Raw genomic sequence first — 26,474 nt, forward strand, 5'->3', positions numbered from 1 at the left:
CCACTGGGTAGACACTGCAGTAAAATGGTTAGCAAACTGTCCATGCACCCGTGAATATTTCAGTTTCAAGGACGAAATCAAGAGTGTCCAAAGGGGTGAAAACCAGTTTAAATCGGGTCACATTATTGACTGTTGTGTGTCGAGGGTCAGCTTGTGGGTTTTGTATGGGCCAGCATGAGGGACAAGACCTATCAAACCAATGAAGTTGTGTGGTGAGTTTTGCAGGGAGGTTGGTAATGCTAGTTAACATTAGCTAGGCTACTGTACAGTAGCCTTCATACTGTACGAGCCATATCATCAATCATTAACCTAGAAATATTTCTTCGTACATTTAAAGAACATTTTGTGTAATAATTGTGTTAATAAACTGAATATGGTGGTCCAGACCATGCACATGTCCATGCATCAGGATGGCAGTTAGATATGAAGCACTGCACAATGTTGCTAACGTTAACGTTAACCGCTTTCACACACACAATATAAAATACACAATGGTAAATATAACATTCAATATCAAAACACTATTATTTACAAGATTACTCCTGAAATAACTGCTATTAAAATCATAATAAAAATCATTGTTTGGATGAAAGGATTCGCGTGCTGACGCTGGTTGGAAATGATTTCGCGCTGGTTCGTGCTGCTTATAGACCCTTTCAACAATAAAAACAAAAACAATGCTTGAACATTCTATTTGGGCCCCAATCTACTTCCTCTGCATTAAGATAACATATGGAATGTTAAAAAGGAAGTCTTGTGGGGCCAACTATGATGCTGATAATGGAACACTCTTGAAAGGGTCCATATATTTTTCAGTGAGGCGCGGTGGTTTATGGGATCAGTAGTTACTTCGCTCGGAAATGAAAATATGTACACAGTCTTGTACCTTTGACTTTTTTTGGACTTTCTCTTCGTTTTTCACTTTCGAAATGATATGTTGTATGCTTATGAGTTACGCCCGTAGCTGATTAGCCTAAGACATGCTCTAAAACTGTTTAGATACGGATTTTTCCAAAACGTCAATGGGAGAAATGAATGGGAAATTTACTTCCGGAAACAAAGCTCTCTCGGAGGAGGGGCGGGACTGTGATGCTCTATTAGAAATCATATGTTTGGATTCGGGTTGATTGATGGCTACATCTGACTGATTAGCCAATCAAATCGACCTATTATGGCGAGGAAGGCAGGCAGAGACGGTTGATAAATAGAATCTTTGAGGCAGGTCTGACTGCAGCTGGGCCTGCAATGTTCTAAAAGAATACCCGGAACCGTTCATCACGAATTTTGACGCTATCTATTTGACTTGAGGAACTTCGTGAGCATCTTCTGTCAGTCAGACTGACATTCACTGGAAAAGTACATGTCACACTGGCATGGCTTTGGTTATAGCTATGGACAGTATATTGACCGTTTTTGTTTAAAACATATATATTGATAAGCCTTCTTTAAGCAAAATTATATCATGTAAAGTTACAGTGTCAACTGGACTACATGTTAGCAAGATGCACATAATGTCAGCTAGCTCTGCACGTAGCTGGTCAGTAGCCTATGCAGGAATTGGTAAGTTTTGTTTCATGTTTATTTGATAACATAGACTTGTAATACAGTACATGCTTGTAATCTGGCCCTTTTCTTTATAAAAAAGTGTTTTTGTGCTGCTTACAAACCGCAGTGCTTGGTTACTATACTAGATTGTATGCTAGCTTAAAGTTGTGTGTGAGTTGATGTGGCTTTGGTGAAGCTGTGTGGATCGGCATCTATGTGAAAATTGTCATTTGCCTTGATTTCCTGCCCTGCTATAGTCTGACTATTTATATATCTGTGTTTTGTGGACATTATTGGTGAAATCAATGGCGTGGCCATCAGACATTATGAAATAGGTTGCACATTATGAAAAAGGTTGCACTGTAACGTTAAAGCTACAGCTAAGTAGGAGAGCCCTACAAACAGTCTAAAGCAAGTTTGCTGATGTCAGATTAAACTATTAAATGAACACATCATTGTAGACCTGTGGCAGTGCCATATGTGCGTGCAAGTCATGAACATAAGCAACCGATAGCCTAAATATTTCAAAATAGTCTGCACAAACCCATACTTGAGCGCACTTAGTGTTCACTTTCAATATGACCTGGACTAAATTGCACGTCTTCACCAGATAGCAGCAGGCAGCAGATTAATGAATATGGGTGATAAATAAGTAGCCTAGCCTAGCAGCCTATTCACTTTGCTGCTGATAAGGATGATGGTCGGGGGCTATTCGCCTAATAAAGATCTAAGCAATGCGGAATTCAACTCGGAACATTAATTGTTTGTCTAACGAAGATTCTAGAGTGGTCGGCCTACACAGATTTGCGTAAGAAAGAGAAAACTTTCCCCCCACCGTGAAATGCTGGGAAATTGCACATTTTAACGCTGAAATGCAAAAAACCCCCTTATTATTATTTTTTTGTCAAAAAAGTCACCATTGAAGGCCTACTGAACGCACGATCCGCCACTGAACTTAGGGGTTCCTATACTTAAGCCTCCTGTATTTTAAAGAAGAACATTTATTTATTTACGATACATTATTCATTCACATAAAATTAGTGTCTTTAAAGGTTGGATTTTTCCTCATTTTATTTTTTATTAAGGCATTCATTTCCAAAAGATTCCTCTTTTTAGTCAACTTTAGCATGGATTCACATACTTTTTCTTGCCACTGTATCTCAGATATAACAATTTCATAACCAAACCTAGGCCTACTAGCCTAGAAATCTAGACGCGCCCCTAGCGGCAGCTGCCAGGGTTAGTCTAGCAACTCTCCGTTGGCTTGTGAGCTCCAGAAATCAAAACTTAATCAGGCCTTTGAAATCGTGTATAGAGTCGTTTGTTGGGCTTAACATAATGATTGATGGCAGAGTTGCAACGGTTTGGCTTGAATTCCCTGCTACTTGAAAATAAATATCCTATTGCGTCCTATTGCGTGCAGAGGGAATTTGAAAGACAACTGATTATCCCGCCCCTCAGACTGAGCACTGCGAACGGTGAGTGCCCAGACCCTACATTTTAATGCCTACTTTAAATTCATTTGAATAGTCTATACTGTTCTATAAGTGGACAAGAAAAACACGATGGAGTTAGCATGGTTTAGGTGGACTCGAAATTCGAATAGCCTACTTTAACACGGCCAAATAATCTACAATTGCATTTTTGCAACAGTGTAGCGCCATCTTCAGCGACTATAGAGTATAGAATGTTGCACCATGAGGTTGGGGGTGGCTTGGAAATTCAAATATATATATATATATGAATGAATGATAACGAATATTTTTAAAACGCATGTTGCTCTCATGAAATTGCTCCAGAATAAGCGTTGTGGTTTGAGACGTTTTAAAAATGGGCGTGTCTGTCCTTTGGAATGGAGAACCACCTGTTTCGTTGATGGAGAGAGTAGAAGAGAGAATGACAGTAGGCAATCAGGATCTGTTTATCTTGAACGGGAATACCAGCATGATTTACGTAGATTAAGAAATGAGTATGGCAAAATCAGGTGAGTAGTTTCCAGTCTGGATTTGTGACCAGTCTGACACACTTTAGTAGGGTGTTAAGGCGTTAAAAGAAATTTGCAAGAGTTGTGTTGTAGCCTAGTCTAACCTATGTAAAATGTCCCATGGTGTAGTAGGCCTAACGTTACTACCACCACGACTGTTTTTCCTTTGAGAAACGAGTAGGCCTAGCTTTATAGCATGTAAAACCCTTTTTTCAGTGAATAGTAGGCGGGGCAGAGGGCAAGGGCAAGGCTATGAAGAGTTTTATTTCACACACAATTGTCTAATCACGCAAAGGTCTACTTTATGTGGGCTTCAAAACCTGGTTTAGCCTAAAATGTATTTTCTAGGACTCGACCTCTTAACGCAAGCTGAATGTGAAACTCTGGTGTGGGAGTAGGCCTAGATTACACAATTAAAACACAAAACACGCAACTGTTGGTTATTGCAAAGGTAGGCTTTCATTAATGCTAAGCCTTAAGGGGTTGGGTTAGTCGGATAGTTGTCAATTGAATATTTTGGCAATTCCAAATCTTTGTAGATTTAGTGTGTAATCATTAAATGTGTGGTGACTTTCATCAAGCAGTCATGACCTTTGTTAAGAAAATCAATAGTTGGCAACAGAGAACCTGCTACCTGCATGAAAATAGCACAACCTAAAATCTCACAGTGGACACTATGTCAATCAGTGGTCTATCAAGCTGATAGGCTATCCGGTCTTGTCATATCAGATATTTTGTAGACATGTAAACAACTTCTAGAGTGGCCTCGGTGTGTCTCCTCAATTTTCTTTCTGCTCATGTCTCCTTCAGTCCATCTATCTTTTTCTCTTTTCTTATTAGGCCTACTCATTTTACTTTTAAGTCTCTATTTTTTTTTTTTTAATCTTTGGATTTCTGTCTGCCTCCATTGTCACTTGAAGGTGCATGTTGTGGACGCCTGAAGGAGCCTAAAGCCCTGATGAAGTTTGGCCTAAGTGTGGTGCTCATAGGTCATGTAAACTTCCTGTTGGCAGCATTGGTCCATGGTGCAGTGCTGCGGCACATCAACCTGCACCCACAGGCGCGAGGAATGGAGTATGCCATCTCTAATGTTATTGCCATGGTTGCAGGACTAACGGTGAGGCCTTAAATTTGAACTTGAATTTCCCCTGGGGATCAATAAAGTATCTATCTATCTATCTATCTATCTATCTATCTAAAGAAAACAACTACTGGTAACAAGTTAACAAGTTAATTCCACTTCTAATTAGCTCAGGCTTTACTGGCATTCAGTGTTGGCTTTAGAGTAAGAGAGTAGAGGCAAGCCAATTAGGCTTAGAAAATCAAAACAGGTCATCAAAACGGCATACTTGCTGAAAGGGGCCATCCTTAATTAAGCTCTGGGTTAATCTCCTGTATCTTCCCAGTGTGGGAACCAGCCTACTCCTTATGGCCAAAAGTAGGAAGCAGGTGTTTTAGCCGCACCTTTTATTATCATAGAAAAAACAAACACATAACCACACAATCTCCATGGAAGTAGCCTTGGAAGTAGAATAGGTTGCACTGGACAGTGACATTAAAGATGGCTCTGTCATAGAATGGCATCCACAAGTGGGTTTATGTTAAGTTTCTGTCCTGATAGAAAATGTGTTCTGAAGCACGTAGACAGCATCTAACTGTCTTTGGCTACAACATCAGGACTGTACATAAGGAGCTTCAAGAAATGTGAGGCATATTAATTCCTATGGTTTTGGAAGAGCACATAGGTGTAAAAGTCAGGTGTCCAAATATATTGTAGCCTATGTCTATGCTTCATTTAGGAATATTGTGATTAGGTGTTGCCAAATCAGGTGTGTTGTGGGAGAAGTAGGCTATTACAAGGAAGGAAATGGAATAGATTACAATAATGTATAAAATGTTCTTCTGCCTGACCACTAGGCTAGATGAGGTGGAAGCCTGACTTCTGACTTGAGTTGTGGGTTGAACCCAAGGGTGCCATCTATAGGATCCAGCCTACCTCTCAAATCATCTAGTTATATTGATATTATTAGGCCATCCTTAAAAATATTTTCGTTTGCCGTAACCCGACCGACCCTGTCAATTTAGAACCGACCCAAATCTTTTTTTTTTCCCTTTTAGTCCGACCGACTTGCCGGTTGTAAATTTACCGACCGATTGTTTTTACTCTAAACAACCAATACAAATGCAATAAAATAATATTTCTTTTAGTAGGCCCAAGTATTGTGAATATAAATTGCAAACGTGCATAAAAAAAACCTGTGGCGTCATCTCTACACCATTGGTTTTACGCATGTCTATGGCCTACGCTTCGTTTCATTTGATAACGCTTTTACTTGGCACGAAGTTCTGGAAGAACTGTGGCCAGATCTTTTCTCATCCCTTCTCCCCTAGTCTAACGGTGACCGTGTCGGAGTATTGAAATTGGTTGTGGTCTATTCAGCATCAAAATACAACATAATGGTATGGAAAATAGGCCCGCTTCATCAATGGTGCTATCTGATAATTTGCTGCGCAGTTGATCAAGAAACCGCGGATGAAAACAAACGTTTCTGCTATCGATGTCATTAAACATGGGCCCTACAATTAGTGGTGGTATGAGCATTCATTCAATGCGCGTCTGCGCGAAGAAACTGAAACTAATCGATAACGTTGGTATCAAAGCTCCGCTTCAACCTGTTGGAAGGCTATTTATTTATTTAACGTAATAGAACGACATTGTTTTTTGGAACTTCCTTAGAAACAGAGCAGAGACTGTATAATACACTGTATAAAGGTATTGTATACTCAAATTTCAATATAACGGAGCTATCGTAGCCTTCTTTCTGGGTACATGTAGATGAGCCCTATGACCCAAAAAGTCTGCCATGACCGGGCCTCAGGTCAAAGACGTTTGAGAAAGGCTGGTCTATATAACCTGCATCAGAATGAGGTTTGCAATGGTGCGCCTGAAGGCACGGGTTGAAGACCCAGTCAGTTACGTCACGATATGCACATTTGTGTAAATTCATTGTAATCACCATGGGTTTTTTTTTACTTTGAATCTTGAATAAAAAAATAAAACGACCCAGGCATGTTACTGCAAACAAAAATATTTTTAAGGATGGCCTTATTCTATGCGGTGGATGGGAAAAACAGGCATTTTCTAAACTGGTGTGTATTTTTTGATAGGCAGACTACTGTTGTAATTATTTTAGCTGGATTTACTCATTATAACTGTTATTATCCTCACAGGGTGTCATCATTGGTATAATGGCCATCGTATTGTCAAAAAACAACTCTCGTCGAGCGCTTGTAAGTCAGCATAAACAAACACTGGCACACACACAACAATGTCCAATAGATGACGAAATTAACTTGGTTGGACTCTCACCTACAAACAGAAATGTTGCAACCATATTTCTCCTACTCTCTCATCTTCTGTGCTTCTGTTGCTTTTGTTAAGTGGTTCAGAATAATGACTCCCCTGTCTTTGTTTGTCCTGTTTTATGATTGCAAAACACTGCAGCTCTTTAAGTCAAAGTTGGAATCTACCTTTCTTGTACAGACTTAACATTAAGGAGCCTGTTACACAAGGCACTCTTCTTTTGCAGGATAAACAATCGTGAGGTGATACTGAGTAGTGTAATAGAGTTCAGAATTGTTCATAACATAGGTTTGTTTAGCCTACTACTTCTGTTGTTTAACACAGTGTTGTATAATGTAATGAGCATTCTATGGGTAGATTTGTAACTGAACCTAGGAATCATTCAGGTTTGTTGACCGCTCGTATAGTTTAAAGCTTCAGGGAAATTGGGCAACCCCTCACCTCCTTTTTTTTTCTCTTCCCAACCTGTAACTGTGACCTCAGCCCAAAGTATGACTGAGTTGACTGAGTATGACCAAAGTATGACTGAGTTGTCAGTTCAAATAGATGATAAAAAAAAGATTGTGTTACTATTACTGGTATGCTGTTTCCTCCAGTCATATTAAAGCAACACCAAAGAGTTTTTTGTACCTTAAAATAATGTTTCCAAAATCGTTTCAGTGGTTCATCAACTCGTAACAGGGTGAACGGCACTTCTGCATTAAACAAGAGCCCTTTATCGGCTATAACCGCACTATGTAAGTTTGCCAGATCGGGTAGTGGATCTGTAGTTCGATGGAATGAGACATAAGAAACTACAAATTTGACATGCATCTGAAGTCGCAAAAATAAAATCATAAAATCATGCAACATATTCTACCTTGTCTGTGGACATTGTTATTTGCAAAGCCGGTGCTGGATAAACAAATAGTGCGTTTGACAGAGAAAAAGTTCTTTGGTGTTGCTTTAAGTGCTTGCATTTGAAAGATCACCCATTTGGTGGGGTTTTGGAGCATTACAGTACTGTATGGCTTCCTATTGTTATCCCTGTCTCTGATGGACAGGGATCATTTTGTATTCATTATTTTTTATTAAATGCTGTTTTCCAACAGCACAAAATATTATTATAATAATAATAATAATAATAATAATAATAATAATAATAATAAGCTTTATTTGTATAGCACCTTTCATACACAGAATGCAGCTCAAAGTGCTTTACATTTGAAGCATGTAACACAATAATAGTCAGTCTTCATTGCTAGGGGTTGTTTATGATCCACTCAGCAACATATCAAAAATATAGAAAATGACATGTCATAAGACTGGCAGCCTTAAAGGAATTATCCGGAGTAAAATGCACTTTAGATCGAATTACGGATGATTGGGAGTACATACGTTGAGTTGACATCCAAATCATGTCATTCGGATGTGTTTGGAATGTCTCTGGAAATTCACAATTTCGTCGCCGTTAAAAAAAAAAAAACAGTCCAGTCCATACAACTTCATTTCAATTTCAAAAGAAATACTGGACTATGTTTTTTTTTTTTTTTAAACGGCTAATTTAAATTGTGAATTTCCAGAGCACACTTGGCAATCGACTCCTACAGCAGCAAAGATGGCAACATTTCCGGAAAGGTACTGGCTTGATGAAATTCATTCTGGACTCTCTATCCGACCACATAAAGACCTCGGGATACTTCAGTTTGGCTTTAGGGACCCTCTACTCACTACCACGTAAGTGTAATGTTGTTTGGAACTGTAGAAGAGGTATAAAAATAGCGTTTTGTAGCGGCAAAATAATATGCCCTTCTCACTTCCATGCTAACGAGCTTTGACTAAAAACGGTAACATCGAACTTTCTCAAAACACATCTGAATGACATGATTTGGATGTCAACTCAACGTATGTACTCCCAATCATCCGTAAATCGATCTAAAGTGCATTTTACTCCGGATAATTCCTTTAACCCTCTTACCCCCCACAAGCACGCCATATGGCAACTGTGGCAAGGAAAAATTCCCATATTCCAGGAAGAAACCTTGAGCAGAACCTGACTTAATAGGGGGAGCACATCTGCTTCTGGCTGGCTGCGCCCTCCAATTGAAAATCTGAAATCGTAATCTGAAAAAGTAGTCTACAGGATAAGATGAGTTAACTAAAAGCTTTCCTGTACAGGTATGTTTTCAGATCTTTTTTAAAAATATTTACTGAACTTGCCTGCTTGATGTACAGAGGCAGGGTGTTCCATAGTTTGGAGGGCATAATGGATAAAAGCAGCTTCTCCACTTTGTTTGTGGAGCACTTTGGGTACGATTAAAAGATTAGAATTGGATGATCTAAGTTTCCTTTGTGGTTGATAAGATATTAAAAGCTCAGAGATATATGAAGGTGCTATGCCATTCAGAGCTTTGTAGGTAATTAACATAACCTTAAAATCAATTCTATAGGAAATAGGGAGCCAGTGCAGTTCAGCCAACACAGGGGTGATGTGTTCTCTCTTCTTAGTCTTAGTTAAAAGTCTAGCCGCAGAGTTCTGTATGAGTGGCAATTTCTTTAGATGTTTTTTGGGAAGACCAAGGCGGCACAAGGACTTAAACATATTTTCTGGTACTAAAATGTCTATAAATATGCAAGATGTATATGTTTGACATGTTCAGGAACAAAATGTGAAGGCTATGTATGCCTTTGTGTGTCATGCGTACATAGTCACAGACATGCATATGTTGTTTTCTGTCTGGATGAGTGTTAAGTGCTATTGTTATCAGTCCCATGTCCATCATGCCCAGTATCATGCCCACAATTAATAGTCAAAAGAATTTCAAGTTTGATGTTATATGGCTTCAATTGTGGAATATCTATGGTGCCTACACAAATATCTTTGGGTTTGTCGCCACCTTGTGGGACTGACATATACATCTGTGGTTTTGATGCCACCTTGTGCCATTTAAATAGGCTATTTGTAGCTTTTTTTAGTTCAAACATTCAAAAATAACCATTTTGACATGCTCTCTGTTGCCCAGACATCCACAAACCAGCTTGTTTGAGACTGTACTCTTATATTACCACTGTGTACCTCTGTAAGCGCTGCATCAAAACAAACTAAGGCAGTAGAAGAGAACTGTCGCAAGCATAATGGTTCATTCAAGACGACTCAAATCCCACAGAATTATACACATAGCTCTTTTAAACCTGTTGATATAATGACGTGGATGTTGTAATTAATTGACTATGTGATGTGAATGTGGTATCAATGGTCTGAACAGTTTCATGTTCCTGTTCATGCATTTAATGAGCATTATGGTTGGGTGGGATTATGGCTTAAGTAAAAAATGCACACAAAGCCTATGTAATGGGAGTTCAGTACAGTTGACATCTTCTTGGGAGACAGAATCATCTTTCTTTCAGTAATATTGTATGGCCTCTTTTTACTCTGTTTCTTAGAGAATAAATACATTGTTTTTTATGTTTGAGGCTTAAGGGTTTTAAAGGCTGCAGGGTCGCTGGCTTCATGATTGAGAGCGAAGGCCAGTAATGAGCATAATAGATATTTTCAAGGATTTACTGGCAAAAAAGGGACTTTGGTACCTTTGGACTTTTTTTGATGCTGTATTTATTTACGATATCCAAGCAGTAATACATTTATTTTCTTATAAATTATAAACTGCTAAAATCACTGCTAATGTAGGGTTGTGATTGTGAATGTTCAATAATTCTATAGCTTTATCAGTATCATCAGTGATATCAGTACAGATACATCAAAACCGCTGTTAAACAGTAATGTCAATGAAAATGGATAATGTTTATAGTTATTTGTTGCTCATAGAATTATTATTTACATTAGGACTAAAATTAAATTATTTACAGTAGGACTAAAGCTTTGCCATGTATGTTGTGCAATGATTCATCTGTCTGTCCATCTCTTCCCTGTTTTGCCAGAGGGAGGGGCTAAGATGCAAGGAAAGGAAGTAAATGAGGAATGACAAAAGAAAGGTTTACCCCATTTCTCTCTTTCTCTCTCTGTGCCTTCAGACGTGGGGATTGTGGGCACTGAGCTTGGTCTCCGCTCTGCTGGCTGCAGCCTCAGCAGCTGGGTTGCTCTACTCCACAGTGAGGGCAATTGTCAATCGTGGCCGGAGCTTGCTGACTCATTGCCGTTTCCCAGATGTGATCGGGTCCTACTCCTACATCACAAATGAGTGCCCTTTTGACCCTACCCGTATATATGTGAGTGTCTGTGTGGTCCGTCAATGCACTCAATGGTATATTCAGACTTCAGGTTTGGCCTATTGAAATTTATGTTTTTAGTTGTATTTTCTGTGTGTTACCTGGACGCGTATTTGGCAAAGAGCCCTCAGTCTGAACAAGTCCTCAATCTTGAATTGAACACAAACACAGGTGTAATCATTCCGCCATTCATCTAACTCAACAATAACCTTGCAGTCTGAATGCAGACTGATTAACCTCCTGACCTAACATCTATGAGCTCAACACTGCACACAGTTTTGATTCTCACTCACTTCCACACTGTCAGCAGATATCCGAGATGACCCTGCTCTATTTGAGATTATGAAATGCTGACAGCAGGGCATAATGCCACCCGAGCAGATATCACATTTACATGTGCTAGTGATTTCTACTTAAGATTCCATTACGTTTTATCAGTATAGATTGGGCTTCTCAGAGTTGCACTAGAGAGCTATTTTTCAGGTTAATTTAGATTTGTGAGTCAGTCGTTACAGGTAGCAGAGCTTTATTTAATTCCACTTAATCCATTTAATGCTGGCTATAGATGATCTTCCTGTACAAGGCCATACTACGACCCTACTAATGTTGAAGAAATATAATTGGTTGCATTATATGTTTCATGTGGCTTCATGGTTAATCAATTTCATCATGGACTGAACACACAGTAAGGCTATAAGATATACACATCACACTGAGTGTTCTTTTACTTAAACAACCTTAACCATACAAATCGACAATTAAACTGCCTCTCCTCTCAGTCATATCATGTGTGTATTACTAGCATTAATAAAGAGCATTTGCATTTATTCATTTAGCTGATGCTAAAAGCGTTTACAACAAAATAAGAAGTAACTTTTAATCTACATTGCAGAGGAGACCTTAGGTAACAATGACTACTACAACATTAAAAGCTGCTACCAGAGAATGAGGGTACAGAACTTTAAGAACTAGTCAGTGTAGTTGAAGGTTATAGTGATATGAGAGGTGGCACTCTTGGCAGAGTTGGGTCTTGAAAATAGAGGACCGCCCCTTCTTTTCTAGCGCTTGGGGAACTACAAATGAAATTCTATTGAATTGATTGCATGAGTTACTGAGGCAGGATTGTGAGTAATGTGACTACGTCACGTCAACACTTACCCTTCTACAGTAAAGCAGAGTCTCCCATCTCCCAACAAGATTGTTTAACAGTTGGGTAGAGTTTAAAGCTTTCACTTTGGTTTTCCTGTCATTAGGGTTACCTCCAGATATGGTGACACCATTGTTTACTTGTGTGTGTCCTGTGTGTCTGTTTCAGAGCACCACTCTGATCCTGTGGTTTCCTCTGATTGTGATGAGCGTGGTGCAACTCATATACTCCAGCTGGTGCCTCTCTGCCTGCTCATCTTTCCTGGGCCTTTCCTGCTGCCTTAGACACAAGCCACCCCGAGAGATAAACAGGCCTGTGTGTCCCCTCTTATTCACTATTGTTATGTTCCTTATGTTTGGTGTTCAAGTTTCAAGGGGTTTCAAATGCTCTGTTCACTACTACATCTATCAGAATGCTTGATATTGACTGCAGAGAATAAGCAAGTTTGGCATGGTAGCTGGTCCTGGTCTTGGGATGTCAATATTATTATACAATATTGCATACAATGTATAATATTATACAAGATTGCATGCAAGTGATGTATGGATACGGGCTACTGGTGAAATGGAGGAGAGTAGGAAGGTGGTGGGAGGCTTTGCAATGCCAGAGTGTGTGGCATGGATGCATATGAGGGTTTAAATCTGTTTAAAAGGAGGTGGGTTGTTAATCATCCTTATGGGCTCCTCCACACTTTGTTTTGAAAACATCATTCCGGTCTCTATTTAGGTCTGTGCTAGTATATACAGTCACTGCAACACATATCTTCACCTGAATGGCTAGGCCATGTTTTCTACGTACTGTAAGCATTATAAAACAGAATTACTGTAATGTTTGAAACTGTGTGTGTGTGTGCGTGCATGCCAAGATGTCAGTATATTTCCTACACCTTTTACAGCATGTCAGAGGTCACCACAATGAAAATCAGGCACGTCCTCCTGAGCAGCATGAGCTCCTTGCACAAGCACAGCCACTGCCCCGTTCTCTCCAGTCTTCTTCACAGCCCAGCCGTGCCTCCCAGGTCAGCCGAGACAGCTTCTGGATCTGAGGACTCCCACCACAGTACTCATCATGATCAAAAGGTTATGCTCATATGTTTACAGTCTCAGTTGTTGCGACTTTCAGTCCCTTGCTTTAACCAGTACTTTGAGTGAGCACACAGTGACAGACTGTATCACTGTGTTTTTTTCTAGGGTTTCTGATATTATGGAGTTGTGATGTGCCCTATTCAGTCACCTCAGCTGACAAAGCATACAAAGCCAGGCCAGGTTATTTTACTAAGTTTCATTAACAGTTGTTCAATTTGAATGATCTTTGTTTGAACTGTTTAAAGAATAAATTATGGTATAAATGAATAAGTGAGAATTACAGGAATGTTAGGTGTGTAAGTGAGAGAGAATGAGCATGAGTGGGTAGGTAGTAGGGATGTTAACCGGTAGCCATTTAACCGGTGGTTGACCGAATCAACATTGACCGGTTAAAATTTTCTGCCGCCGGTTTAAAAAAAAAAAAAAAAAACTGCACTATTGTGACAAACTTCACTGCTTGTTAGTGGCTGCGTGTTGACTATGGCATGATGATAATTGTAACAATGTAATGGCAGACGAAGACACGAAAGACTAACTTAGCATATGCCTTCTTGTTGTGTTTTATTATTCATCTGTACTTAAATGGCATGACGACAGGAACTTATTGCAAAGGATTTTGTGCAGCACGCTACAGAGGCTGTTGGCAATCGGTAAGTTTTTTACTTAAGACGCTGGTTAATATACTTTCCTGTAACACCACCAAATGTAGCGCTCTCTGTTTGTGACTTTGTAACGCGGAGCTTTTATAGCCCGAAGCTCGGTGTCAAGCAGTTGTATGGAAGGTCGACGCTGTCGAATTTTAACCGAATTTTAACCGGTTAATGGGGCTCAGTGGCCGGTTAAGATTTTTTTAAAATTTCGCCATCCCTAGTAGGTAGTGGATATGTGTGGGAGTATGTTAGGTAGAATTAGGTACAACTTTAGTGTTTTATAATTGATTGAAGGGCATGCATACATTGTTTGATATGATTTTTTAAATGAGTACATTTTTTGTTCAGCAAAACATGATTGTCCCCTGCAGGAAAGCATGTTTCTGGTACCATTTTCACCATTTAAAAAAGGAATACCAACACACAAGCAGATTCCCAAAACCACTTTTGATAAAGCATAGGCACACCTGGAGTGTCAAACACATAAGTATATTTGTCATTAATTGAGGAAAAAAGGGACTGTGGTGGTCTCCTCATATGAGGACTTTCATGCAACAGAAAAATAAGATACTCAACATAGGTATCAGAAATCTTGGTACAAATATGGAAGCAATGTGTAGAACTACACAAAAGAGATGACAAACTACTTTAACTGTGCAAACAAAAGCACCATCACAGAACACAAGAGGCAGGACCAACTACAGAACTGCAGGGCCTAAAGAAAGTTATGCCAAGGGAGAGTACTGTTCTGCGGCTGCAAGCAGCTGTTTGAAGGGGAATGTAGATGAAAGCCGTGATTTTTTTTTTTTTTTTCCCTTTCAAAAAGTGGAGTAAGCCCTTGGTGGCAACTCTCAGAGTGAGGTGTCTGTAGGAAATAACTAAGGTGGAGAAGAGTAAAACTACAATTTTACTGGAGATGTGAAGTACAGTACCATCTGTGTTGTTTAAAGCCTGGCTCGAGCTACAGTCATTTCATAATTATCGGGGTGTGTAAAACCAACAGAAATGGTGTGAAGAGTTGCTCATAGTGGGGAAATTAAATTAACTTACTGATGCCTACATATACAGTACTTTAAACAATGCAATTGATAATACTGTAAAATTAGCCCAGACAACAACCCCCCTCCACACACACACACACACACACACAAAAAAAAAATTGAACAGAAGTAATCATATACATGTACACAAATGCACAAGCGTACTCACATACTGGTATATGGTCACTTGAAGCTCTGAGATTGATATGCAGAAATAAGAGAGCAATGCAGTGCATTCCCTGGTGCAAATATCACGGAAACATTTGTAATGTCAACATTCCCCAACAAACTGAATGAATAAACTGGACCAGAACCTGGATCCACTGATACATACAGATCGCAGCTAAACTGCTGTCTGAATATCACCATCCATGACACAATAAAAATACAGAATATGCTAAAATAAATAAATAAAATAAAAAGGAGAAAAGTGATATGTACAAAAAATAAACAAATCACAATCTTCAGCCTTCTCTTATTTTCTGAGGAAAGATCATCAGCGTGTTGACATGAGAGAATTCTGGCATTGTGTCCAACTCAGTCCATTGTAGTCCATACCATTTGAGCGGCAGGTTTGGGAAAGGGTCCAGACTGGAGCTACATAATACTGCTGTGGAGAGCTGCTTCTGAAGATCTGTGTACAGAATTCTGCTATTTCTTCTCATTGCTTCTCTTGCTTTTTTCATTACTGGTTGTGCATATTCAGCAACAATGGATATAACATTCAAGAGGGATCTGTGCATTTGGAGGGAACAAAATCAGGTCTTAACTGAAACACTAAAGCAGGGGAGTCCATGCACGATTCCCAAGGAAGGGTTGTCTTTTTGCGCTTCCAAAAATCCAAATATAGATGGATGTTGGGGTGTCATGGCATTGACCGCTGGCCATGGGGGAGGCGCCGAGCACAGGGTGAACTTTAAGCTCTGACCTCAGGAAAGAGAAACATACAAGTGACATGCGGAGGACAGATGGCTTGGCAGGTGTGTGTTTTTTCCATTTTACATATGCATGTCCTTTAATAAAAACAATTGCGCTTCAGCTGATGCTGCGGTCTTAAAACTCAACAGGAACACAAATTAGAACGATGAGATGAAAACCTTCATGCATGGTTTGCTTGTTGCTTGTGGCTCAGAACTGTGAGGCGCTGCTGGGGTCACACTGAAGTAGCCTCACGATGGAGGGGTCACTTTTGGCACCCTTAATGAACTCCTCCAGTGAGAGCTTACCTGCGAGAGAGGATCAGACAGAGGACACAGAAAACATTATAGACAAACACACAGTATAATGTATCCCTGCATTTACAATCCAATCCTATTTTTTTTGGTGTATCATGTTTGTGCAGTTACCCTTAGCACACCCTCCTCAAACTATTGTCTCTCACAGCCCACTGATTATGAGAAAATGTAACAGCCCACCACCATGATATTAAACTTAGAAAAGTGACAAAATAACATGTTGAATGCAGTTTATTGCCCCCATCCCCCATGGCACAAAAAAACCCTTGTATTGACGCATGCCAATGTTGGCACCTTATTTGTAAACCTGTAACGTTAGCTTGCGTATTGATTGTATTCTGCCATCTGTCACTGCTGTCATTTATTTATTTATTTATTTGGGGGTGGGTGGTGATCATGGTCAGGATTACATTCTATCATCCATCATCAATATTATTATTTAGATTTAGAACTAATGTCATGAAATGTGATTTAGGGATTTTTCCTTTGGCACACCAGTCTTCACACTCCACCGTTTGGGAAACACTGCCTTAGTACACAATAGTACATACAGCACATTCAATTTGCAATTTGTTATGGGTCTTTTGTAGAACCTAAGACTCAGCTATTGCTTTGGCTGGCACAGACACAGACACATCAGGAAAGACTCACACTGAAAGGGGGAAGAGAGGTGGAATGTATAGTCTACGTAATACTGGCGGTGATGGTGCATACTACACACAGGTGTACGGGCATAGAACTTATTGACAAAAATGATGATACAGGACCAAAAAGGGAGACACGATCAATAATCCAATATTGAACACACACATTAAGAACACAAACACAACACCAGTCTAACCAACAAGGCATGCTGGGAGCTACACGGTTTCTTCTATGAACATGGAAGCTTTGTTCCAGTAGTTGTGGCATGAAAGATCCTTGGGCTATTGGTGGCCCAGCAGCCTGAGATGACACCGGCGGTTGCAATAACATGGAGGCTTCTCTCAGAGCAAGCACCAGTGGTGCAGGAAGCCAATGTTCCCCCTTTGCCAGTAGTGTGGAATCATTCATTGCTTTTCACCAAGGTGTTTCCAATTTGTGGTCTTGCTGCCTCACTGCCACCCAAGGAATGTTGGCTCCATTGGTGAAAACACAGCTGGACTTAAGCCTCATTAAGGCTCTTGGAAATTTGCTCTTGGTCATGCCCTGCCTTGGTTGATGAGGCTGTCGATTTCTTGAAACATGGTCATCATCCATCCCATTTCTGACACTGATAGAGCATCAATATCACTAGACATTGCATGTTAAGTATATTGAGAGATAGATTTACTTTATTGATTGTGAAAATTGCAATCTTTTTAGAATCTTTTTTAGATTAGAATGTATTGATCTCAATATTGAAAGTTACTTAATTAAAAGTTATTAGTCATTTGCAAAATTATTATTTATGTGTGAATTTTTATGTGTGTTTCTGTGTGCATGTGTGTTCAGTGTATATCACTGTGTGTACCTACTAAAATGGGGAAATCTCTGAAAACATTCTACCTGACATTTGCTGAATGGATCAAGTGCATTAAGATAATCTGTTACAGCCATTTCTTGGTTTTTGTATGAGAATTGAATTAATATTTTGGTTTGAAATGTGGGTTTGGATAATGTTAAGATGGAATGTTTGATTATATTTATGTTTTTTTTTTTGTGCTTTACGTTATAATTGACATTTAATCACATAAAAGGCCAAAGTGCAGCCTATATGACGTGGTTTAGGATTGAACTTGGTCGATGACAAATGAGCATGAGGGTAACAAACAGTTTTAAACATACTCCTTACTCCACATAATCCTCATGTCTGTATTTATACTGAACACTTACATTTTATTTCTGAATTTAATTTACATCAACTTTTCATTCATCTCTTGCAACTGGATTTATTTTATCTCTGCAACTGGATAAATAAGTTATCTTTCTTACATCGTTGGAGTGTGTGTGTAATCCCACCCAGGCTTTTACATTTGACACGGAACTGAAAAATGGACACTACAAAATCAATCAATACTTTTTTTGCAAACTCTGTTATTTTTTCCCCAATTGCAATGCATTCCTAAGCTTTCACATTAGCTATCCAAATGAGATGTTCTCTTGTTTAATTGACATTGATTGATATTGACATTGCTGTCAACTGCAGTGCACAAGAGACCATTTGTCTAAGAATCTGTAGGAAAGTAGTTATCAACTAGCAGCTGGGTTTCCATCCAACAACAATCCATTTTAATCGCATCATATAATTTTAAGCCAATTTCAAATGTTTCCAGTCAAGATTTCTTATTGGATTGGGCAAAATGTGCATCATACTGTTGAACAGAAACCCAGCTAGTAAGGTGCAGAGACAGCAAACCTTGTACTCGCCAAGATTCCTAAAAATAAGCCATGTCACTCAAGCAAAGGCTATTTACCTCATTTAAAACAATCAGCCACAAGGTGGCTCAATAACATTTTTGTGTTCAGCAATTCCGCTTCAGCAATTCAAGAAAAGTTTAATATAACTGTCACCACAATGCTATATTTTATCTTCTATATGTTAACTTGAAATTTCTGATTTCAAACTTTTTGAATTTATTCTAGGCCCTTTGTCTGTTGAGGTGGAGACCTTTCTGACAAGAACGTTTCCCAATGCTTGAGGGTTTTTTGTGCACCACAAATTTCTTTTTGGGTATCAATTCTCTCTCTCTCTCTCTCTTTTACATGTATTTGTTTAGCAGACACTTTCCAAAACGACTTACATATGTCATTTATATTACAAGTGCATTGTTTCATTCTCTCTCTCCTAGTTTTTTTTTTCTTTTGTTAGTTAACTTACCATCATTGTTGAGGTCCATCTGTCTGAAAATCTTGTCAGTCCTCTTCTCTGGTGTAGACTCATCCTCAGGCATCTTCATCACAGAGGACACCATTTTATAGATGGCCTAAAGACAGAAGAGGAGGGAGATGGGACAATAGGATGAAAACGTGTGTGACAGTTGAAGCATCTTGCATTCCCTTTTGATCACAACTAAGATACACAATTACAGTAACCTAAGTGTCAGTCATTTTGTCCCCTTTCCTTATTAATGTTCTAGGTTGTGTGAGCCATTCTAACTACACAACTAAACACATTCTATGAGACCATAACACTGAGGCTTGATCAGGCTGAGGTCACCCTTTTCACCTTATTCCATCTCATTCCCGCTCAATCTCACTCTTGATAAGGGTAAGAACAAGTTGTATAGTTCTAGTCTGTCTTTCATGAGTGATGGATTATGACAAGCTGCAACTCAGGAAAATAAGCATTCATAAAAATATCTTTCATCCCTCGTTCTGTCTTTTATTCTTGTCATCTCTCCTGTTTCTCCATCATCCAGCCTTCCAGTACTGCCCTCTGTTCACATGATGGAGTTGCAGCACTCCACAACCTCGATGAGCCACTGGATAATCCAGCCGTTGTGCACACTCAGGATAAACCCCTGTTAAATTTAACTCACTAATCCGAGAGCCAAAAGGCCTGAGACCCGACAACACAATCCTTCTATTCTCTTTCCTTTCATTTCACACACTCTAAGTTCAGTTTCTGCCTTTCTGTCTCAAACCACCTCTGAAACAGTCGCTTCTGTAGTTCTATCTTGTCTTTCTCTATTTCACCACCTCTTTCTGATCTCTCCCCATGGAAACAGACACTGGTGTACCCAGTAAACACACCTGTGTCATGCTGCAGCAATCTCCTAGCCCAAGGCTACACAGAAACCAAGTGCAAAAGCTTAAAAGCTGCAGTACCACCTGCATACACCAGGGGTCAGGTCATTTTGCACCTGCACTAAGAGAGGCAATGTTACTCGGCTTAAACAAACTGAGAGCAATTACAAATCCTGTGGCTTTGTGCCAACAAAGTCACTTTACACTAATAGGCATTAGTTGTGGTGTAACTAACAGAGAGGGGGAATAGCAATTGAGGTAGTGGTAGCAGTATCAGGACAAGTGATTAGCCTAACACTGACTTATTAACATTGACTTACTGACATTGACGTTAAAGCAGGCATATTCAAACTGGATGTCTTGCAATAATAATATATCTTGCACTAGGGTTAGGACGGCGCTCCAGTAATACCAACTGTTGTTGACTGTTTGTGTAATTTACTCTTGAAATTGTGAACTAGACTTATTCAGAAATTGCAATGTTATACCACCAAACCAGGCCTACAATTGTATCTCTTGTGACTGGTACTGGAACACTATTTCCATAACCCACCACTTCATGTGTTGTTGAATTGTTTTGTCTAGTTTTTCCATTTGTATTCCATTAACCACTTGTGTGCATACCAGACCTCTGAATCAAGAAAATCTCAGAAGGTTTTCTCAGCTAGAGTTTTTCCTCACATTACCTCACAGTAATGCTTTGTCGTTTCAGGTTAACTGCAGGTCAACTGATGGCTGTCATGTTATAAAAAGCAATTCAATCAAGGCCATGGATTTATCTTAACTATATGGTCACTGCCGTTCAAGGGACTTCACCTCACATTGTGTCAGTAATACCACATTACCTATTGTATAGAAATATTTTTGCTTTATAAAATGTTGGCATAGCTCTTGATAGCTGATATACACTAAAAATTTAGAGACGCACAGGCCACTGCTTCTGCTTCATCACAGAATCACTCTCCACATAAATATAGTTTGAAGTGACCAAGGTTTTTACCTAGTTTTTATTACATGCACACAAGAAACACACTGGTTCTTCTCCCTTGCCACCAAGGAAGATGGTGGTGGTTGCGTAGTGGTTAAGGAGCTGGGCTAACGTGCAGTAGCCTGAAAGTTGTCGGTTCAATTCCCGGCTTCCACTGTTGTGCCCTTGATTAAGGCACTAAGTTGCTCCGGGGACAATGTAATCCCTTGTAATATATGTCAAAAGTGTTGCATTACATAGGCAAAATATTTGACTATGTAAATTTGCTACAAATCATTTCTGATAAAAACATACCCTTCATAGCTCTTGTCCTACTCAGTCAGTCCCACTGACAAAAAAAACAAAAATACTATGCACTAAAGTATGATCCCAGAAGTTACGACAGCAGTAATGGCATCCACCCACAATACTGGTCTTTCTCATGCTTATTTGCAATATATCACCTAAAAAAGGAAACTTCCTATTAAAACACTAGCATGCTTTCTGACCTGAACAATCTCCAGCATTTCATCACGGCTGATGTAGCCATTGCCGTCCAGGTCGTACATGCTGAAGGCCCACTTCAGCTTCTGGTCTAGTTTCCCACGTGATGTAACACTAAGAGCAATGATGAACTCCCGGAAATCTATTGTTCCATCAGCATTGGAGTCGAAGGTGCGGAAGACGTGCTCTGCAAACTTGGAGGCATCTCCATATGGGAAGAAATTAGCATATATCTTCTTGAACTCTTCAACATTGAGTGTACCACTAGGGCAATCCTTTAAGAATCCCTGGGAAGAAGGAAAAAAAAGGAGGTTTATTGAATTGGGGAAAAAAAAATATGATTTCATTAAAAATTGCATGAATTCATGACCCTAGAAAAAATACTTATTTAAAAATAAGCCAAAAAGAACTTGCTTTCTTGAGAATTAGAATTCACAGACACTGACACTGTATATTTGACCCATGACGCTGAGCACTAATATTGTGGGATACAATCCAGGTCATAACATGGATGTCAAGCCCTCCATCCACTGATTCAAAGGGCTTATGCCTCTGTGGGAGACTAATCCATTCATATAACTGCCATGTGACTGTGGAGACAGCTTGACAGCTTACCAGAACTTGAGGACAGCTATCTGGCCAAGCCTGAACTCCATAGCCTCTTATTTATGTGTATTTTCCCTGAATTTGTTCTTTCGTTCTGAAGTGAAAGGGGATATTTTGCTACTTTTGTTGCTGTCTCTTGGGTGTTCAAGGCTTTCTGTAGAGTTCATAAGTAAATGAAAGGAGATTGAGTGTAGTACAACATGAATTGTGGAATTCCAGCAAAACTGGATCAATTGTGCAAATAGTGAAACAGTTGTTATGTCCCAAAGGCTCTCTAAAGGAGTTCTACACACTTTGGATATCAAGTTCGGGTGATCTGTAACTTGTACAAAAAGTGCAACCCAGAAAAAAGTCTGAGATTCCCAGGGGTGTCAATGTGCTCACCTTATACCACTCCTGCAACTCATGGTCGGAGAACTCTGTGTTCTCCCGTAGGTCCTGCAATACCTCTGGCCGGAGCTTGCTGTTCTGCTTTCCCATGGTGACAAGTCTATGTGGTCACAGTGACAGCACTGAAGCCCAGGTCAAATCTGAGAAAGAGAATGATATAGACATTATCATGACTGACCAATCAGAGTCTAGTTTCACTACACAGTCACAGCTTAGTGCAGTTTATCATTCAATCCTTGTCTACACTAGTATTCAGCAGACCTTAATTTTTGTCATTGCTAGTATTTGTCACGAATGACCTGACCAGTGGTCAAACATCTGACTCTTAAGAGACCAGAGACTCCAAGTCCAAATAGCAGAAAACTGTCTTAAATAGAACAAGACTAGTGATCTGGGATAGAGCTGGTCTAACTCTCAAACCCAATGTGATGTCTGAATTCAACATCAACCAAAGACTGCATATGTTCCCAGAAACAGTATGACAAGCCTTGCCAACATGTATATTCACATGCTAAGTGTGCTATCATGCAATTATGAGTGTCACCTCTGAAACAACCTTTCTCCAAATATTTTCTTTGCTCAAAGTTCTCCACTTCTCCAGTATTCATGTATGCAGAAATAGCCATTTTCCCTCAATTTGTGCCACAGCAGGAGCCTTGCCTGTGAGTCTCCTCTCGCCTATCACATCACTGCTTATAATTAGAGGTTAATGCTCACACAAGCATACTGTATCATGTTTATTTGGGGTAGAGAACGCTGACAGGGAGAAGTAACATAGAGGGGCTGAAGAGGATACCAGCAATGATAATTCATGAAAATACATCTTAGCCTAATTGTTTCAACATGACAGACAAATTAAAAGCTTCGGGCTTGTAACCGAAGGGTTGCCGGTTCGATCCCTGACCAGTAGGAACGGCTGAAGTGCCCTTGAGCAAGGCACCTAACCCCTCACTGCTCCCCGAGCACCGCTGTAGCAAGGCAGCTCACTGCTCCGGGTAAGTGTGTGCTTCACCTCACTGTGTGCTCTGTGTGTTCACTAATTGACGGATGGGATAAATGCAGAGACCAAATATCTTGTATACGCCAGTATACTTGGCCCAGAGACCTGACATTTACATTTACTTGTGGAATAGGAAAGACAACACTAATGCTACACTAAAACTCAGCCCTACCATGCTTCCACAACACACACTTAGACAAACAGCCCCTTTCTGTCCCAGTCCCCCATGAATGCTTTTTTTCTGTCCTCTTCTGTTCAAATCCCTTCTATCAGTCAAGAGTCACATGCATGTCGTATAACATCCAGATGTGATCACACACACACACACATACACACACACACACACACACAGGCTTTTATTATGCCATCCCCCATCCTAAGCATCTGGTCACCGATGCTATGTGGGTCATCAACATCTGTGTCGGCCAATCAGCTGTGAGTGAAGGATCGAGCTTTACACATATGTACACAAACACACACACAGAAACACACACACACACACACACACACACACACAGAGCTTCTATCACAGGTTCTACAGCACACATTTAAAGATGCAGAATGCAGATACTGCATATTCATAGATACATACACAATCAATACAGACAAACAGGCTCACACAAACACCTAACACAGGGAAGTAGTGAGGAAAAGACCTTAATAAATGGTCTTAGTTCTAAAAGAAAAGTGGTGAGGAAAAGAGATGTAGATGAAAGGTAGACAAGGTTATGAGAGAGGTGAATAGAGAGACAGAGAGAGGTTAAGAGAAAGGGAGAGTGCTAATGAAGGTGGTAAAAATAAGAATGAGGGAATGAGGCTGTGTCCTCTGTGGGAGAAACTTCCAGAACAGCTAAGAGATTGTGGGCTTCATTTTATTCCTGTTTCCACCAGGGAGCGCAAACACACACACACCACTAGTGTATGTAGGCTGAGAATCACAGTAAACACAGCCACATATCTGTACAGTATGTACTTATCTACAAACAAAGAATTTGTCTATGAAAAAGTACTCATTATTTCACATTATAACCACACAAATAAACACACCTGAGGTGTATGAAGTATATAGCCAATCATTGTTTTAAATGCAAAACATGCCTTTACTTTGAGCCATTTTGACAACTGAGATCTTTAGAATGCTAGCTTCAGAATAGCTATGAAGTATGATGAAATTGTTTCAACATACTTCCTAGCTTGTTTCATCATACTTCATAGCTATCATGTTGCATTCTGAAGGTCTCAGTTGTCAAAATGCCTCAAAGTAAAGGTATGTTCTGCATTTTAAAAAATGATTGTAGACTATATACTTCACAAGTATGTTGAAACAATCCCACACACACACACACACACACACTCACTCTCTTATGCTGCTCACTCTATGAGCAGACTAATTGAATTTATCCTCCAGGCTGCATATTACTATCATTGTGATCCAAGTGTATGTGTATGTGTTTGTGCATGAGTAAATACTGTACGTGTAATGTCTGATACTAGGCTACACAAAAACTGTCTGGAAGCTGATCCAAATTGCCAAATTCCTTCACCTTGGTGCTCCTAGATGTTATTTTTCTTGGCAGTGATACCATTTACAAGAATGCACCAACATCGCAACATAGTTCACACAGAGCATCCAATGCACAAGGTATAATGCTGACTTTAGGCCCGAATGTATGCAGATCCTACTACCAACCTCACAGATGGTGTGTGTATTTGTGGTTATATACTATACGTGTATGAATGTGTGAGTATTTGCAATTAATCATGCAACAAGTTCCTGAAAAATTGCCTACAGCTCTGCAACCCTCAGAAAGCAAAACAAACCATCCACATGTTTTGTTCTCATGGCAAAGAACAGACTACTAAGGAATAGTAAAAAAACAAAACCCTTATTCAGATTTAAATACAGGGAAATCACAGATGATATAGAAAACATTACTCAGTAACTGTATCAAACACCTGACCCCATATTCACAGAGAATCTTGAAGCTAAATGTTGCTCCTAACTGGTGAATTTAGCAGAAAAAAAAAATATATCTTCGTATCTATCAAGGCTGGAATTTCACGGCCGCCTTGCATTGGCCGTGATCCCCCTTTAAAGCTGCAGTTGGCAAGATTTTTTTGATCATAGTCACTGAAACCGACACTATGCTCCGACAGAACAACATAAATCAGCCGGTTTTAGAAAAAAAAAAAAACACACTTTTACCTCCACCTAGAGCCTGTTATTTGTTTTACAAAAATCCACAGCTCCCGGTTCTTCTGGTCCAATCAGAGCAGGGCTGTGTGAGATCTGACTGTCAAATCACAGTCTGGTGTGCAATGACAAGCACAATCCGCATGACCGGGTGCTCGGTGGTAGTGGGGGAGGGGCATGAGAGTTGTAAACATTCAACATTTTATCTAAGTCCCCTCAGTCAGACTTGCCAACTGCAGCTTTAAAAATCGGGAGTTCACATGCCACTTTGGCCTGTGTGTGGCCACCGTGCCCTGCACGACTACTTGCCCCTTCTTTCCATATTCTGCTTTGTATCCAACTGATGCAACGATTTTCATTTGTAGCCTATGGCCTGTCAAAATAATCACAGTGGGAATTAATTTAGTCTTTGATGCCATGGAGTGACAGCGCATGGCAAGAAAAGTCCAACATTCAGCAGTCAGAATTTAGATATATTAAGCAGCTTTGGAAAGCAAGACCCTAATGTCAGCTGTCATTGATTCATTCTCTTACATTGCTGTAGTGAACTAATGTACTAATTAGACTAATTATCTTACTGTACTGTAGTGAACTCCTCATAACTACTTGTGATCTGTAGATTTGATATTTGAAGGCTGAACAGATTCTTAATTGAAAGACATAGTAACCGTATGCACTGATTTGTAACGGCATAACATATTTGTAATGGCATATAAATATAGGATGATTTGTAGCTGTCTTAGATAGATATATTTGTAAGTGTAGTGCATATTTGGAATATGGACAATTACTTGCACAAGGATTATTAAGTAAGGATTATTATTATAGTTTCTGGTACTGTGCCGGAGT

The 26,474-nt window shown here is 39.6% G+C and overlaps 2 protein-coding genes across 2 annotated transcripts in view; one reads left to right on the forward strand and one right to left on the reverse strand.

The window, feature by feature from the left end:
• Positions 1–1,148: 1,148 nt before the first annotated feature.
• tmem54b (transmembrane protein 54b) lies at positions 1,149–13,768 on the forward strand. The gene is made up of 7 exons (XM_048229453.1): positions 1,149–1,560; positions 4,450–4,646; positions 6,761–6,820; positions 10,905–11,099; positions 12,415–12,561; positions 13,142–13,325; positions 13,437–13,768. Exons 1-6 carry the CDS (start codon positions 1,512–1,514, stop codon positions 13,289–13,291), a joined length of 798 nt encoding a protein of 265 aa, XP_048085410.1. The 5' UTR covers positions 1,149–1,511; the 3' UTR covers positions 13,292–13,325; positions 13,437–13,768.
• Positions 13,769–14,454: 686 nt separating this feature from the next.
• hpca (hippocalcin) overlaps positions 14,455–26,474 on the reverse strand; it is a 30,104-nt gene continuing 18,084 nt past the window's right edge. The window contains exons 2-5 of the mRNA XM_048229454.1: positions 22,426–22,571; positions 21,441–21,722; positions 19,096–19,201; positions 14,455–16,247 (exon numbers count right to left, since the gene is read on the reverse strand). Of these exons, the coding sequence (XP_048085411.1) occupies positions 16,150–16,247; positions 19,096–19,201; positions 21,441–21,722; positions 22,426–22,521 (582 nt within the window). The 5' untranslated portion in view covers positions 22,522–22,571 and the 3' untranslated portion in view covers positions 14,455–16,149. The remainder of the gene's footprint in view (positions 16,248–19,095; positions 19,202–21,440; positions 21,723–22,425; positions 22,572–26,474) is intronic.

This window comes from Alosa alosa, chromosome 20 (genome assembly GCF_017589495.1).
Source record: "Alosa alosa isolate M-15738 ecotype Scorff River chromosome 20, AALO_Geno_1.1, whole genome shotgun sequence".
Taxonomy (NCBI): Eukaryota; Metazoa; Chordata; class Actinopteri; order Clupeiformes; family Clupeidae; genus Alosa; species Alosa alosa.

Coding starts and splice junctions, on each gene's coding strand:
- tmem54b (XM_048229453.1), top strand. CDS start 1,512: ATGTCAGCTAGCTCTGCACGTAGCTGGTCAGTAGCCTATGCAGGAATT. Junction 4,647..6,760: donor CCATGGTTGCAGGACTAACG/GTGAGGCCTTAA, acceptor TTATCCTCACAG/GGTGTCATCATTGGTATAAT. Junction 11,100..12,414: donor TTGACCCTACCCGTATATAT/GTGAGTGTCTGT, acceptor TGTCTGTTTCAG/AGCACCACTCTGATCCTGTG.